General features: G+C 35.6%; 1 protein-coding gene across 1 annotated transcript in view; it reads left to right on the top strand.

Moving 5' to 3' along the window:
• Nucleotides 1-18585, top strand: part of LOC133185623 (transcription factor CP2-like) — a 486219-nt gene that overhangs the window by 158638 nt on the left and 308996 nt on the right. The window contains exons 7-9 of the mRNA XM_061320938.1: nt 10019-10272; nt 11495-11563; nt 11680-11721. Coding sequence (XP_061176922.1) covers nt 10019-10272; nt 11495-11563; nt 11680-11721 — 365 coding nt within the window. The remainder of the gene's footprint in view (nt 1-10018; nt 10273-11494; nt 11564-11679; nt 11722-18585) is intronic.

Below are 18585 nucleotides of genomic sequence, written 5' to 3'. Positions count from 1 at the left end.
TTTGATATTTTTTATTTTATGACATAATTAATGACCCAGCTTAAAGAACTTCGGTTATTCATAACGTCAAAAACGCACTATTATGACGTCCATCTACCCATCGTTTGAAAAAATATTTTAAAAATCAGTTATTTAAAAATGTAACTAGATTTTTTTATGTGAGATTTCCTGAATTTGTTAATTTTTATAAATTGTGTAAAAATAGTTGCTTTAAAAGAGTAAATACGCTTTATTTTACTATGCTGCGCAAGGTATTGTGCAATGAAAACCCCAGTCGGCCCCCTTAAGGTTAATTTTTACTTCACTGCATCACTATTTAACTCTTTCCCCCTCACAAGCGCCTCTCGACGCCTAGCCAGGATTTCCGCACAAGCGTCTCTCGACGCCCATCCATGATTACCGCACTAGCGTCTCTCGACGCCTATACAGAATTTCCGCACAAGCGCCTTTCGACGTCTTGTTATTTTAAGACTATGTGAAAAGGAGACTATGACGTCGGCAACTTTGGGGCAGGTATCAAATTGAAGCGTTATTATTGGCCTACAAAAATAAAGTATGTGCACTGTCATCAATTCACGTGTACCTATAAATAAAGATGGTTTTTACCTTGTATGGTAAGGAAAAACAAAAGTTGTTAATTCAAAATGGCGGATTACGAACAATGTACGTTGAGATTATTTCTATTCACGCGACGATTTAGATAAACTTTATTGGTTTTAGGATGCTGAATCGAATACATATATTCATAAAGAATTCATTTGTGCAGAAAAAAATTAATTTGGAACATTATAATTGGCCAGAAAACCTTCGACATTTCATGGCGTCAAGTTAAAAGTCACATGGCCAGTATTCTGGAGCCGATTTTTGTGTAAAAACAACTACAACAAAAGATTTCTTAGGTGATATGTTTTATCCAAACATTATTATAGACTATGTGCATCACAAAAATAAAAGTGCACAGCGAATAAATGCACAGAAGAGAAAGGAAGACCGTGTCTGGTACAAAATCACTGAAGCAGAAAAGAAGGCTTACTTGGCCAAAAAAAGAAATTAAAAAGATTATCCGTTTGTGTAAACTTCGCAGTGTGCATCTATGCAAAATGTGGATCTTTTCACATACCAAAATAGACATTGAAACCTTTTTATTGACTGTAAAATGATTAAATTCTAAATATTTTGTCATGAAAATGTGTGTATATACACTGACTCATGACATTTACCAAACTTTTTCTTAGTTTAAAAATAAAGGATTGGCTTTAAATTATCATCATTGTAAAGATGAGATTGTGCTGAAAATAAAAATACTTGGTTTTATATACTTTTACCCAATAATTTGAGAGTAATAAGAATAAATATAAAGCACTGTGATTTTTTTCTTTATTTCTGAAAATGCCTGAGTAAATGGGGTTATCACTGATGCTAGACTGCTGTGGAGATAAGGCTGCAGCAGTGGCTTGCTACGGGAGTATACAGTAACGCCTTATCTTCAAAGCTCTGAGGGGGAAAGAGTTAAAACAAGACAATGCTCCTTGTTTAATTTCTCTTGCATGCGCCTCATGATGAAACTGCTGGACATTGAATTAAAAAAAAAATCTATAATTTTCAAAATCTTGTTTGTTTGTCCTCTCTCGACCAAATAGCTTAAAATGGCCGGACTAAAATCTTTCTAAAACCTCCAAGACATTTTTTTCATTATTCTGGTATTTGCTCATCCCATCAACAACTACTTTTATTTCAGAAATGCGTTTAATTTTAATAGATTTTGAAAACTCCACATTGATGTTGAAAATTTCTGACAAAAAATTTTCAAACTACCTACTGACGCAATTTCTTTTAACCTGAATAAGGAGAGGGCAAACAAACAATATTTTAAATATGGTCTTTAGTTACAGGAAATTTTTAACCACCACTAGACTTCTTTAAAAAAATATACACTTAATCGTGAAAAGGAAAGATCATGCAGACACTTGACGGAGACTAACTTCTTAAAGAATGCAGTATATCAATCCACACCCAAGAATCTTCCTTAGCATATAAATAAAACAACATCCCCTTGTTCTGCTGGGGAGAATTACTCTTGAGGAGGCGTTTTTACGTTGCTTTTACCTTGTTGACTTTAGACGTCGTAATAAAGCTAAGGGAATATATAATATAATATAATAGATCATAGTGTTTGCCTCAAACTGGTAGTTTGTTTTTTTGACAGGCAAATCAAGGTCTACTGTTAAAAGAGTGGAATTAATGATTTTTAACATTTCCATAAATCTTGACGTATAGACCTGAAAGCATCATTATGAATTTTCTCCTCTCCTCTCCAGGGTTTTATGATGCAAGCTGTTTGGGCCCTCCCCCTGTCTGCTGCTTAAGGTCTTGCCACATCTTTTTAGCTCACCTGAGCCGAAGGCTCAAGTGAGCTTTTCTGATCAAAATTTGTCCGTTGTCTGTCGTTGTCGTCATCGTTGGCGTTGTTGTCGTTGTTGTCATTGTAAACTTTTCACAATTTCATCTTCTTCTCTAGAGCTACTGGGCCAATTTCAACCAAACTTGGTACAGAGTATCTTTGGGTGAAGGGGGTTCAAGTTCGTTTTAATGAAGGGCCACGCCTTCTTCCAAGGGGAGATAATCATGAATTCATGAAAAATTAATGGCATCATTTAAAAATCTTCTTCTCAAGAACCACTGTGCTTGAAAATATGAAACTTATATGGAAGCATCCTCAGGTAGTGTAGATTCAAGTTTGTTCAAATCATGACCCCCGGGGGTAGGGTGGGGCCACAATGGGCGATCAAAGTTTTACATAGGAATATATAGGAAAACTCTTTAAAAATCTTCTTCTCAAGAACAGCAAAGCCATGATTGGTCATATTTATATGGAAGCATCCTCAGGTAGTGTAGATTCAAGTTTGTTCCAATCATGACCCCCGGGTAGGGTTGGGCCACAATGGGCGATCAAAGTTTTACGTAGGAATATATAGGAAAACTCTTTAAAGGTGCATAGACACAGATTTGAAGTTTATATTTTCTCAAATTTTCTGTATAATATCACAACTTATATGTTGCTATAGAATTTCACACGAAAATAAAATAAAAAATTTATTTAATCTGGAAATTATTGAAACTACGAATTTCGGGAGGCGTTTGATTAACACACCCTTGCACTTTCACAATTTTTAACTTTATCCTTAATACTTAAGAAAAGTAGCAATTTTGTTGTGTATTAATGAATAATATTACATCTATAATCCAGAAAATTCAGAGTAAAAATGTGCGAAAGCAAAACCCACTCACTTAAGTATTGTCAGCCCGTGCTCAGTGTTTTGTAGATGTGTACAGAGTTTAACAAATTGAATACACCCTTGAAACGTAAACTGGTTTTGTAAACAGGGCACGAGCTCTGTTGTTGTTAATGTTTAGGTTTCACCGAGTGTGTTCAATTGTTAAACTCTGCACACACCACTGAGCACGGACTGACAACACTGGTGAGAGGATTTTGCTTTCTACATTTCTACTCTGAAATTTCTGCATTATAGTTTTAATATTTTTCATTAATAAACAACAAAATTGCTACTTTTCTTAAGTAATAAGGATAAAGTTAAAATTTGTGAAAGTGCAAGGATGTGTCTATCAAACGCGTCAAGAAATTCGAAGTTTCAATAACTTCCAGATAAAATAAGGTTTTTATCAAATTTTCGTATGAAATGCTATAGCAACATATAAGTCATGAAATTATACAGAAAATTTGAGTAAATATTAACTTCAAATCTGTGTCTAAGCACCTTTAAAAATCTTCTTCTCAAGAACAGCAAATCCATGATTGGTCATATTTATATGGAAGCATCCTCAGGTAGTGTAGATTCAAGTTTGTTCCAATCATGACCCCCGGGGGTAGGGTGGAGCCACAATGGGTGATCCAAGTTTTAAATAAGAATACATAGGAAAAATCTGTAAAAATCTTTTTTACAAGAACAACAAAGCCATGATTGGTCATATTTACATGGAAGCATCCTCAAGTAGTGCAGGTTCAAGTTTGTTTCAATCAATGACCCCCGGGGGTAAGGTGGAGCCACAATGGGTGATCAAAGTTTTACATAAAATACGTAGGAAAAATTTGTAAAAATCTTTTTCTCAAGAACAGCAAAGCCGTGATTGTTTTTTTTTTAATGGGTGCATCCTCAGGAAGTGTAGATTCAAGTTTGTTTAAATCATGACCCCCCAGGGGTAGGGTGGGGCCACAATGGGCGATCAAAGTTTTACATAGGAATACATAGGAAAAAGCAAGCCTTTTAAAATCTTCTTCTGAAGAACAGCAAAGCAATAATTAGTCATATTTAAATGCAAGCATCCTCAGGTAATGTAGATTCAAATTTTGTTCAAATCATGACCCCCCCCCCCCCCCCCAGGTGAATAGAGGGGCCATAACAGGGGATCATAGTTATACAAAGGAATACAAATGATATATCAATAAAAATTGTCTTCCTAAGAACAGCATAGCCATTATTTGTCATATTAATTCAAAAGCATCCCTTTGAAGTATAGATTCAAGTTCAAATTATCCCCCCCCTCCCCCCCCCCCCCCCCCCCCCCCCCCCCCCCCCCCGAACAACTTTTATATCAAAACTTTTCAAGACTCAACTGATTTCTGCTTTTTCCTAGCCAGAGTGCTCAGGTGAGCGATGTGGCCCCTGGGCCTCTTGTTTAGCTCACCTGAGCTGAAAGCTCAAGTAAGCTTTTCTAATCACATTTTGTCTGTAGTCTGTCTGTCTGTAAACTTTTCACATTTTCCACTTCTTCTCCAGAACCACTGGGCCAATTTCAACCAAACTTGCCACACAGCATTCTTGGGTGAAGGGGATTCAAGTTTGTTCAAATGAAGGGCCACGCCCTCTTTCAAGGGGAGATAATTTAAAAGAATTAGTGAATAATTAATAGCATCTTTTAAAAATCTTCTTCTCAAGAACCACAGGGCCAGGAAAGATGAAACTTTTATGGAAACAACCCCTGGTAGTGAAGATTCAAGTTTTTTCAAATCATGACCCCCGGGGGTAGGGCGGGGCCACAATGGAGGATCAAAGTTTTACATAGGAATATCTAGGAAAATTTTTTAAAAATCTTTTTCTTAAGAACAGCAAAGCCATGATGGGTCATATTTATATGGAAGCATCCTCGGATAGTGTAGATTCAAGTTTGTTCAAATCATGACCCCCGGGGATAGGGTGGGGCAACAATGGATGATCAAAGTTTTACATAGAAATATAAAGGAAAAAATCGTTAAAAATCTTCTTCTCAAGAACAACAAAGCTTTGATTGGTCATATTTATATGGAAGCATCCTCAGGTAGTGTAGATTCAAATTTATTCAAATCATGACCCCAGGGGTAGGGTGGGGCCACAATGGAGGATCAAAGTCTTACATAGAAATATATAGGAAAATATCTTCTTCTCAGGAACAGCAAAGCCATGATTAGTTATTTTGATATGGAAGCTTCCTAAGGTAGTGTAGATTCAATTTTGTTCAAATGATGACCCCCGTGGGTAGGGTGGGGTCCAATGGGGGATCGAAAGTTTTACATAAGGACATATAGAAAAAAAAATTTCTTCTCAAGAACAGAAAAGCTATGTTTAGTCTTACTGATACGGAAGCATCCTCAGGTAATGTAGATTCAAGTTTGTTCAAATGATGACCCCTGGGATAGGGAGGAGCCACAATTCGGGATCAAATTTTTACAAAGGAATATATGGGAAAATTCTTTTAAAAAAGTACAACAAAGCCTTTGTTATATTGACATTGCAGCATGTGACGGTACATATTGTCGTTTTGTACATATTGTCGTAGGCGACAATATGTACCTACCCTCACTGCACATATTGTTTTCCATCGGTACATATTGTCGCTGGCTGAAAGTTACACGTGTACATATTGTCGCTGGCGACATTATGTGCCTCACCCTCACTGTACATATTGTCACCCCACAGATATTGTTACTTAAATATTTCTTTTGTTGTTTTTTGGTAGTTTTGTAAATGTAATTGGTGTGTGAATCACACTGACATGTCTCGTATTCTATTTCATGCAGCGTGATTGTGACAGTGCATTTTGTTGCCCTGTTCATATTGTCGCCGGCGACAATGTGTACGTACCCTCACTGCGCATATTGTTGGCACGGCATTGCTCCATATAAATATGACTAATCATTGCTTTTCTGTTTTTGAGAAGATAATTTTTAAAGATTTTTAAATTTTTCCATATATTCCTATGTAAAACTTTGATCGCCCATTGTGGCCCCATCCTAGGCTCAGTTTGATTTAGACATATTTGAGTCTGCGCTACCTGAGGATGCTTCCATATAAACATCACTAATCAAGGGCTTACTTCTGTTTCTCAGTGGTGGATCCAGAAATTTCAGAATGGTGCCTATACTTGGCACTCAGGATCATGGAGCAGTGATGGATCTTTTTCATGCCACCTAGCACAACAAAACTGAACGTACGCTATGCAATGAAGTTTTCAGATAAGTATCATCTCTTCTGACCCAGTAGTTCTTGAAAAAAAAAAATTTTGAAAGATTTTTTTCTAAATATTCTCTGAAAAACCTCTTATAGCCGCACCATTCCCCCGATGTACATGATTTGATTAAAACTGAATCTACACTTCATAATGAAGCTTTCACATAAGTTTCAAGTTTTCTGACACAGTGGTTCTTGAGAAGATTTTTAAAAGATGTCACTAAATTATCACTAATTATTATCTACTGCCCTTGAAAGAGGGCTTGGCCCTTCAATTGAACAATCTTGAATCCCCTTTTGTGGCAAGATTGGTTGAAATTGACTCGGTATATCTTGAGAAGAATCTGAAATTGTGAAAAGCTTACAGACAAAATGTGAGCAGAAAAGCTCACTTGAATTTCCAGTTCATGTGATCTAAAAATATCAATCCCAACACCAATTATATCGGCATAAACGAATTCTTTAATTTGTTCTAACAAATTAAATTCGTTAAAACGAATTCAACAAATCGTTATATCGAATTCATATATATTTTTCTACAGGCCCTGATTGTTGAATTTGATTAAACAAATTTAATTCATTATAACAAATTCAAGAATTTGTTTAAACAAATTTAATTTGTTATAACAAAGTTTAGAATTCATTTAAACGAATTCAAATTGGTATATTTTTTTTTTTTGAATTTGTTTTAATGAATTCAACAAATTTGTTATAACAGATTAATTTGTTATAAAGAATTTAAAGAAATTGTTATAATGAATTATATTCGTTATAGCAAATTTGACAATTCGTTAAATGGAATTTAAAAATGTTTTTTGATAGGTCCTAAATGGGCTTCCCTAGGGCACATGGTTGTATATAAGAATAATGCAAAAATGATTTCAAAATAATCATAACTACTGAACAAAAAATAATACATGTATTCAACCTCCAAGTATATAGTACAGGGAAAAGAAGAATAGGCTGATTTTTCAGATACATGTATCTCAAGAATTACGGTATCCTTGACATATCATAGTGAAGTACATCAATCCTGGACACAATTTTCTGACCAAAAATTTTTCTCCCTACAGTATTGCGAGTAATGCTGTCTGTCTCCCTCAGTACGTGCATGTGTGTTTGTCAATCTCTCTTTCCATTTTCAAGTAAATATTCGTCAAAACAATGTACCGACGACAATATATGCCGAACTTGACTGTACATATTGTCGCCGACATCAATATGTGCTGGTGTTTAACTGTACATTTTGTGGAGGAAAATAAGGCTTGTCTCGGTACATATTGTCGCCGGCGACATTATGTACCGATGGACGACAATATGTGCCCCCCCTCCCCGGTAATCTTTTCAATACTGAATTGATTTGTGCCTTTGCCTAGCCAATGTGCTCAGGTGAGTGATGTGGCCCATGGGCCTCTTGTTATGTCAGCCATTTCTCTTCTGTACTTCAGACTTACAGCATTTACTCTACATGTATATATGCATTTGAATGATAAGGTCTAAAAAAAATTAATAACTTGGTTCTCAGGTCAGTTTTCTCAAAAAAAATGTGGGAGGGAGGCTTTTTTCCCCTTTTTTTATCTCCTAAAAAACAGATTTTTGATTTTTTTTAATTTCAAAACTACGGTAGCATTTTATAATCAACAATGTTTCAACACTGAGTGTAGAAATCAAGATAATTTATTTCCTGCTTCTTTCTCTTGCATTTTCTACATTCCGATGATACGTGTAATGAAATGACAACATCCTAACAACCAAATGAGTTAAACTTACAGAACCCAACACTCTTAGTGATGCATCTGGTCAATTGCTTACGTATCACAACTAATCTAATAGTGTTTCAGCACTATAAAAAACACTTGTGATTTTTTTATGCACTGTCAATTTTATCAGTCTTGTGACAATATATTCTTTTATGAAAAGAGAATAGGCAGGTCTTAGTACAATAGAGGGATATGCATGTCCGAGGAATCTACCTTATATGGCTATTGTTATTATTTCGCACATAGTCGCTTACCGAGAACAATTGTCCAATCTGATGACTGAATGACAAAACATGCTGGTTTACTACATTTTTACATTTTATCACAGACACGTGGTTTAGGTAAATTTACACATTATCTCTACTACATTTCAAACTTTTAAGGCTATTTATACATGATAATATGCATGGAACCTCAGCGTTTACTGTTTTGGGTCAAGAAATGCACATGAAACTTGTATTCACTGATACTCGGGAATACATGTAGACCTAGCGAATTGCCGACTTTACAAAACTTTAAACTATGTATATTTATAAACCAATTGTTTGTAACTGTGAGCTGGGAAATTGTAGATCCGTGTCTAATCTGTGACTCAAATGCATAAAAATTGTTTATGGGAAAGTAGGTAAAAAAAAAGCCTTTTTTCCAAGCAAAAAATTTCCTTAGTATTTTTGTAGTACTCACTCGTAATGCAACTCGTTTAGCTGATTGGTCAGTTAGAAAGTATTGCCAGTGCCTCGATTAGTATATGAATTTATTCTTATGTCAGAAAAAAATAGTTTTGTTGATCTGTTCATAATGGGGAAGGCTAACTAGATTTTACAATGTTTTAAACACAATATTTGAGCACAGTTAGGTACAATTTTCTCCTTGCACATAAAGGTAGATTTCAATAAAATACAGTGACCAGCCAAAGGAGAAAAATGTACCTACTTGTGCTTGTATATTTTAAGGGTTTCAAAGAGTGGGGCGGGGCCAGAATTCAATGAGAATTGGATGTAAACATGGTACCCCTACTCAAGATAAAGATAAATATCTTCCAAATTATGTTTCTTTTTTGCGGTAAAAGTAGTATTCCATGGGGGTACACATATCAGTGATTAAGAGCATGCAAAAATTAGAGTAAAATTTGGATATTTAATTTTTTGTCACTTTACCAGGGGCCGTTTGGCACATCCTTTTGTTGAAGCTTTCTCAGAAACGTCCAAGTCACGAGGTTGAGGGAGCTGTCTTTGATAGCGTTATTGAGTTCTAGGATGCAACATGCTTCAGAAACCTCTGCTATGTGCCATGAAAGTATTGCAGTCATTCCCTTATGAATTTGCACTGAAATCATTGCCATCATGACCAACTTTAATCTTGACGCCTTAACCTGTTAACTCGATGGCCATATATGCGATTTTAAACTAGGCCAAAAGTCTGGATCATCTTGATGTTTGTCAAACGTTTTATTCAAGGGTGCATCTAAACTGTGGTCAAAATGTGGTCGGGGATTCATGACTTTTTTTTAGGCACCATAGGAGCGCATGAGAAAAATTTCATTTTATTCATTTGAGGATAAAAATAGGTAATGGGAATTGTTAAATGAGATGCGGGTGGTCCTGAGAACCAAGTTCTTAATTTTTTAGGCCTAATTATAAACAAAGAAAAAGTACTTGGATTTAAATAAGAAGAAATATCTAGGAACTTAGAGAATCAGTTCTAAATTGCTCACATGTTTGTGTTTTTTTTTCATTTTTTTTTTGTATTTGTTAGATGTTCCATTGTCATATGGATTGATTGATGTCAACATTGACAGAGAACGTCTAAATGGAGCTGAATTTGTTTGGGATCCAACCAAGGAATCAGGTGTCTACATTAGAGTTAACTGTATCAGTACAGAGTTTACAGCCAAGAAACATGGTGGAGAAAAAGGTGTACCTTTCCGTCTACAGATCGAGACCTACAACCATGGAGAAAATGAAAGCAAGCTGGTTCACTGTGGCTCTTGTCAAATCAAAGTCTTTAAGGTTAAACAACATTCTTCACTGAATAAATATTGTGATATATTTCTTTCATTTACTTCAACGACCTGTTGTTAGTATACCTGAGTTATTCAGGTTACCCTATTGTTGTCACTGGTTGTCCATTGTCATCAGTCTTCCATTGTTCATTATCTTTTGGACATTTTCAACTAGGGATGTGCGATTTTATCAGTATACCGTTATATGATTTTTCTTTGAGCGATGCATATTGTGATATGGAGAATAAATTACTGGTCCCTAGTATGTAATGATAAATTCCAGGAGGGGGGATTCAAACTTTTTAAAATACAATTGCCAGTATTGTAAAAAAAAAATGTTCTTAAAACAGTAAAACAACAGCATCCTAGCATCCAAAATGCTTTAATTATTCTTTGAATAAAAATGGAAAAAGAGAAGTTATGTTTTCACAATATATTTGTTAGAAAAATTAGAGAAATTCATTTGAAATCATAGTAAAAATGGCATGTAAAAATATCATGATATTTATATCGTGATATTTTTGGAAAAAATCGTGATATATCTTGATACAAAATTTTTTGCAATACCCATCCCTATTTTTAACTTCTCCTATGAAACTATGATGCCAATTTCAACCAAAATTTGTGTACAGCTTCAATGGGTGAATGTGAATTTCAATACTAACCCTCAAACACCTCCCCCCCCCCCACACACACACACACATACACCCACACACACACAATGACTGGGGGTTCTACCAAAATGGCAAAAAGTATGCAGTATTTCAAAGTCCTCATTACTAGTAAGCATCTACAGGGCATACTGCCTACATAGCAATAACAAACAAGATGGTCTAAAAAAAAATAATCAGTGAAATTTATGTCTATGTACTGCTTGAGGGGTACAGGCCACAGTCTGGGGCAATATTCTGTATATAGTAAAAATGTCTCCTACAGTTTTCAAGATAAGAAGTTTTTATTTTGCAGATCAATTGTACATAAATTAGAGATGTACATGGTACTTAGATTTTGATCATTTATGGGGAAAATACCATTTGTGGCATTTAGTCATTTCTATGCAAGATATGCTAATAGGGTACATTGATTTTGTTGGTATTTCACACTAGAAAGATTTACCAGTACAGTTTGTTATTGGTATGTAGTACAAAAGAAAACCCAGTTTGCTGTCACATTGACAGCTTCCCCCTTGTTATTAATGCTGCAACAGAAATTGGTACATTTCTATTTAGCCCAAAGGAGCAGACAGAAAACACAAGACAGACAGAGAAAAAATGGAGAAAAGAACAGAAGTTGAGAAGGTTATCTTTTTCTAAAGATCTGCATTTTGAATTTATCATATGTAATTTCCATGCTGTATAACATCTGATTCAGTAAATTGTAATTATTAAATTTAATCTTTAAAAAAAAATTGTAGGAGAAGTACCAGCCATCATATGAATGCACAGTGTTAACAGAGGTAATGTTTTCATCAGTTCAAGATGTGGTTTCATTGCACAGTACTTATATACAAAATGTATAATGATCAAAATCAGTTTTGCACAGTAATTCTTTCATTCACTTTTAGCTCACCTCAACAAAGTTGGGGGGAGCCTATGTCATACCCTTGGAGTTGGCGCCAGTGTCAAGTTTTTGGAGCAAATTTCTTTTCAAGTACTTATATACCCTTTATTAATCAGAGATGCATAGATGCTTCTAGTATGTTTCATAGGTTTCAGATGCTGCAATTTCAGCTAAAGAATGGCCAGGTTAATGTTTTTGGAGCAGGTTAAAGTTTTTGGAGCACATCTCTTTTCCAAGTACAGTTAAACATCATTTTCTTGAACTCCATGGGACCAAGAAAAAACTTCAAGATATCTGAGAATTTGAGATATCAAGAGTAAAATACAGTATGATGCAATAAATATTCATATAAAATGGCAGCGTGTTTACATTTGCAATGAAAGTAGGTCAGTCTAAAAACGTACATAAGACGTTTTCAAAAATAATGAAACAATTTAAACTTACCTGATACTTTGTCAAATGTCCTTTTAATCTAATTACACTGAGTAATCTGCGAGGAATCGAGGCTTCTGACATAGTCTGTTGTGATCCCAGTCCAGACGTCCTGAATCTCATGGAAGAGGTCATCCCTACTATAAGTTCTCATCAAATATCTCCTGATACTTCTCAGCATTAATATTGCCATTTATAGACATTATAGTTCCCACACCGTCCCATGTTACACATCACCAGATCATCACTTCAGAACATGGTCTACATTGACGTGGTATCATTAGATAAGGCCTCCATCCCTCGTCCACGTATAGGCCTACACGGGAATTTTGTCCAATCATGGTTTTAGATACATCAGAAAAAAATCACTTTACTTCAGTAATTATCAACTGTTAGTTGTCTTATTTCTCTGCACCTTGACAATCGTTTTTTTCTGTTACCCTCTTTTACAACAACTTTTTTTCCTACAGTGGCTGCAACGTTATTGTTGACAAACCAATCGTGTAGAATCGTTCATGTAACGTGCGTGATCGTTCGTGTAACGTGCGAGGTCGTGCGTGTATCAGACTCAATCGTTTGCGGTTTTAATCGTGCGTGATCGTGCGTTAAGAAATGTGTAAATTTCGTTTTGTAAGTTTTTATCGGAATGTTATTGGTTATACAAGCATTTCTCTTGTCCGTTTTTTTTTTCAATCCAAATAAAATAAATGAAGCGCGATTTACATAATTGAAAGCAGAACGAACTAATTATCGCTTGGAAATAAGCAATATAGTAAGTCGTACAATATTGTGTTCTCGTCAGATAGCGTGATTTTTTGTGATAAACCGTACTTAGATGTCTAAGGATTTTTTCTCTGATGTTAATTATGTTTACTGTTAATTATGGTCAAGATATTTTTAAAATAAAAAAAATCAAAAACAGATATTTTTACAAATAAATAAATAAATAAACAATTCTCAATGCTTACATAAATATTTAATCGGCGAATGTACATGTACACGACATGATTGTCGCGGTTTCGTTTATCAGTGTTTATCTCTGGAGCTTACTTTTAATTATTTTTATAATTTCTGAAAATAAATGATTTGTAAAATAATTGTTGATTTTAGATTTTAGATAATTTAATTCATTTTCATGCCATTCTTTTTTTCAAACTTATCCCTTTCCGCATCGTATGAAATCCAATTCAATCAAAACTCACGGTCCACCTTCATGTACATCTTCTGATAGAAGGGGAAAAATCAGTTTTCTCAAGTCGGAGAATTACGTAAATAATTACTTGTAATCTAAAATAATTAATAAGTCTACATGTATTTAGTTCCAGAAAAATCCATTTCTATTTTTTTTTTTCATTTTTCAAAGTCGATAAGATAATATCAAGAATTATTTGAAATCTAAAATAAGTATAAAGCCTTCTTTCTTTTTGAAAATATCCATTCCTAAAGAATTTGAACTATTTTGCGTGAAGAATCGTGCGTTTGCGTTAGCAATCGTGTAAGATCGTGTAACGTGTAGAATCGTGTGCGTGAAGGATCGTTCGTGCAACAGATTTTATCGTGCGTTAATCGTGTGGAATCGTTCTTGTAACGTAATTGTTCGTGTAAGTTGTCAACAATAACGTTGCAGCCACTGTAGACACATGTCTTGAGTACCCAGGGAGTTGTACCGTACGCTTAGCAACATGATTATCAACATTTTCATTAAATTTGTTCGTAATATCTAACAAATTGTTGTTTTCACCAACCTTTCTAATCTGCGGTAATCACGAGCTGTTACTTTCGGAGGCCATCTTGTTGTTTTCTACCGAACCATGCTTCTCAGTACGTTTTTTTTACACTTGAAACAGTAGTAAAAGGAATTCCTAATAATTCTGACACTTTTTGAATGGACTTTCCTTGTTCTAAGAGTCTCCACACAGCTTTTTTAACATCATTAAACAATTCCTTCCCCCTTTCTACCCATTCTCTTTAAAACTTGTAGATTTCTGGAAATACAGCAGACGACAAAATCACATGACCTTTCGATGTCACATGACTATACTATGTTAAAAATAACAATTGAAATTCCATAACTATTTTTAACCAACTTTTATTTTAGCTAAAACAGAGAACTTTTCATCGCGAATGTAAACATGCCACCATTTTGTATGAATATTTATTGTATCATATTGTACTAAAGGAATATGTGATTGGGACTTCCAAATCACTTTAACATATCCATAGTATTTGAGATATCGGTGTTTGAGATACCAAAGTTCAACTGTAACTATAAGCCCTTTATTTATGAAACTTGCATGGATGATACATCTAAGGATGCACACTACTAGGCTTGCTTCAAATGCTGGATCTGACCTTCATTTTCTGGATGAATGACCAGGTTAATGTTTTGGAGCAGGTTAATTCTTAAGTAAGTATCAGCTCTATGTTGACCAAACTTGCATAGATGATATCTAACTAAGGATGCTACCAGACTTACTTAGGATACAGGATCTGACCTATATATTCCTTAAAGTAATGGACCTGCTCCAAAAACTTGAACCTAATCAATCATACAATAACTTTGAACCAAACTTATAGGGAAGATGCATTAAGGGATGTACACTTAGTCTACCAGAATTGTTTTGGATTGGCATCGGATGCTGGATTTGACCTTTATTTTCCAGATGAGAGACCAGGTTAAAGTTTTTGAAGAAGGTTTATTCAAGTGTAATTTCAAGCCCTACCTCGACCAAACTTGCATGAATGTTGCATCAGGGACACACACTACTAAATTATTTGTTTAATGTGGGATTTCACCTTACTTAAAGATATTCCTTTTTTGAAGTGAGCTATAAAATCTTTGATTACCTATGTTTTAATATTTAGCTCACCATAACAATAGGCTCATTTGAGATTTTTTAATCAAAGTTTTTCATGTGTTAATAAGTTGTCTGCGAGTTGTTCATTCTCAACTCCTTCTGTATGTCCAGTGGAGGATAACCATTAAATAGAGAAAATAGGACAGGGCAGATCATTTGAAAATCCTAAGAATCTATAAATCTGAAAACAATGAAATTTTCTTCAAATCATGGCTACTAAGACTGGAAAGGGGCAGGAGAGGGGGTGGAGGTAGGGATCAAAGTTTTACACAAGAACATAAACAAGAGGCCCAGGGGCCACATCGCTCACCTGAGCACTCTGGCTATGAAAAAGCAGAAATCAGTCTTGAAAAGTTTAAATATAAAACTGGTTTGAAGGGGGGGGGGGGTCATGATTTGTACAAATTTGAATCTACATTACCTGATGATGCTTCCATTTAAATATGACTAATCATGGCTTTGCTGTTCTTGAGAAGAAGATTTTTAAAGATGTTCCCTATATATTCCTATGCAAAACTTTGATCAACCATTGTGGCCCCACCCTACCCCTGGGGGTCATGATTTGAACAAACTTGAATCTACACTACCTGAGGATGCTTCCATATAAATATGACCCATCATGGCTTTGCTGTTCTTGAGAAAATTTTTAAAGATTTTTCCAATGTAATCCTATGTAAAACTTTGATCCCCGATTGTGGCCCCACCCTACCCCCAGGGGTCATGATTTGAACAAACTTGAATCTACACTACCTGAGGATGCTTCCATATAAGTTTCATATTTTCAAGCACAGTGGTTTTTGAGAAGAAGATTTTTAAATGATGCTATTAATTTTTCATGAATTCATGATTATCTCCCCTTGGAAGAAGGTGTGGCCCTTCATTTGAACAAACTTGAATCCCCTTTACCCAAGGATACTTTGTGGCAAGTTTGGTTGAAATTAGCCCAGTGGTTCTTGAGAAGAAGATGAAAATGTGAAAAGTTTACGACAACGACGACAGACAACGGACAAATTTCAATCAGAAAAGCTCACTTGTGCCTTCGGCTCGGCTTAGCTAAAAAGGGGAACAATGTCAATAAAAACCTCTGAACCAAAGTGAAATTAATTATGCAAGTATCCTCATGAAGTGTAGATTGAATTTTGTGCAAATCATGACTCTTCTGCGAATTTTATTGTTTTATTAGGTCACCTGAGTAACTCAGGTGACCTATTGCTATTCGTTTTCGTCCGTCGTCGTGCGACGTACGTTAACATTTGAACATTTTTAGCTTCTTCTCTGAAACCGCTTAACCAATTTCAACCAAATTTGGCATAAAGCATCTATGGGTGAAGGGGAACAAAGATTTTGAATTTCATGGTCCCTGCCCCCCCCCCCCCCCCAGGGGCTGAGGGGTGGGGCTAAAACCACCAAAATTAATGCAATCTTTAAAAATCTTCTTCTTTACTCCTGGACATCAAGCAGTCAAACTGTTGGCATGATTGTAATAAGCATTGAGCCCTCTACCAAAATTGTGAAATTCATGGCCCCAGGGTCAGGGGTTCTGGTGCTAGGGCAGGGCTATATAGATCATATAGTGAAAATGCATTATTATTTTGAAAATCTTCTTCTCTGCTCCTGGGTATCAAATTAACTAACTAAGTACATAGTTATGATGAGCAAGAGTGCCTCTTCCAAAATTTTGAAATTCATGGCCCCAGGGTCAGGGGTTCTGGTGTTAGGGCGGGGCTCTATTGATTATATAGTGAAAATGCATTAATTCTTTGAAAATCTTCTCCTCTGCTCCTGTGTGTTAAATAAAGTAACTAAGTACATAGTTATGATGAGGAAGAGTGCCTCTTTCAAAATTGTGAATTTCACGGGCCCCAGGGTCAGGGGTTATGGTAAAAAAGGGGGGGCTCTATTGATTATATAGTGAAAATGCATTAATTCTTTGAAAATCTTCTTCTCTGTTCCTGGGTATTAAATAAACTAACCAAGTATATAGTTATGATGAGGAAGAGTGCCTCTTCCAAAATTGTGAATTTCATGGCCCTCAGGGTCAGGGGTTCTGGTGAAAAAGGGGGGGAGGGGCTCTATTGATTATATTGTGAAAATGCATTAATTCTTTGAAAATCTTTTTCTCTGTTCCTGGGTATTAAATAAACTAACCAAGTATATAGTTATGATGAGCAAGAGTGCCTCTTGAAAAAAATTGTGAAATTGATGGCCCCAGGGTCAGGGGTTCTGGTGTTAGGGTGGGGCTCTATTGATTATATAGTGAAAATGCATTACTTCTTTGAAAATCTTCTTCTCTGCTGCTGGGTATTAAATAAAGTAACTAAGTACATAGTTATGATGAGCAAGAGTGCCTCTTCCAAAATTATGAAATTGATGGCCCCAGGGTCAGGGGTTCTGGTGTTGGGGGGGGGGGGGCTCTATTGATTATATAGTGAAAATGCATTAATTCTTTGAAAATCTTCTTCTCTGCTCCTGGGTGTTAAATAAAGTAACGAAGTACATAGTTATGATGAGCAAGAGTGCCTCTTCCAAAATTGTGAATTTCATGGGCCCCAGGGTCAGGGGTTATGGTAAAAAAGGGGGGGCTCTATTGATTATATAGTGAAAATGCATTAATTCTTTGAAAATCTTCTTCTCTGTTCCTGGGTATTAAATAAACTAACCAAGTATATAGTTATGATGAGGAAGAGTGCCTCTTCCAAAATTGTGAATTTCATGGCCTTCAGGGTCAGGGGTTCTGGTGAAAAGGGGGGGGGGTCTATTGATTATTTTGTGAAAATGCATTAATTCTTTGAAAATCTTTTTCTCTGTTCCTGGGAATTAAATAAACTAACCAAGTATATAGTTATGATGAGCAAGAGTGCCTCTTGAAAAAATTGTGAAATTGATGGCCCCAGGGTCAGGGGTTCTGGTGTTAGGGTGGGGCTCTATTGATTATATAGTGAAAATGCATTACTTCTTTGAAAATCTTCTTCTCTGCTGCTGGGTATTAAATAAAGTAACTAAGTACATAGTTATGATGAGCAAGAGTGCCTCTTCCAAAATTGTGAATTTCATGGCCCCAGGGTCAGGTGTTTTGGTAAAAAAAAAAAGGGGGGCGGCTCTATTGATTATATAGTGAAAATGCATGAATTCTTTGAAAATCTTCATCTCTGCTCTTGGGTATTGAATAAACTAACTAAGTACATAGTTATAATGAGGAAGAGTGCCTCTTCTAAAATTGTGAATTTCATTGGCCCCAGGGTCAGGGGTTATGGTAAAAAGGGAAGGGGGGTCTATTGATTATATTGTGAAAATGCATTAATTCTTTGAAAATCTTCTTCTCTGCTCCTGGGTATTAAATAAACTAACTAAGTACATAGTTATAATGAGGAAGAGTGCCTCTTCTAAAATTGTGAATTTCATGGCCCCCAGGGTCAGGGGTTCCTGTGTTAGGGCGGGGCTATATAGATGTTATAGTGAAAGTGCATTAT

The sequence above is a fragment of the Saccostrea echinata genome, unplaced genomic scaffold (assembly GCF_033153115.1).
Source record: "Saccostrea echinata isolate AGI-Se365-2 ecotype Australia unplaced genomic scaffold, CSIRO_AGI_Sech_v1 ptg000001l, whole genome shotgun sequence".
Classification (NCBI taxonomy): domain Eukaryota; kingdom Metazoa; phylum Mollusca; class Bivalvia; order Ostreida; family Ostreidae; genus Saccostrea; species Saccostrea echinata.
This window is presented reverse-complemented; position numbering and strand designations above follow the sequence as displayed.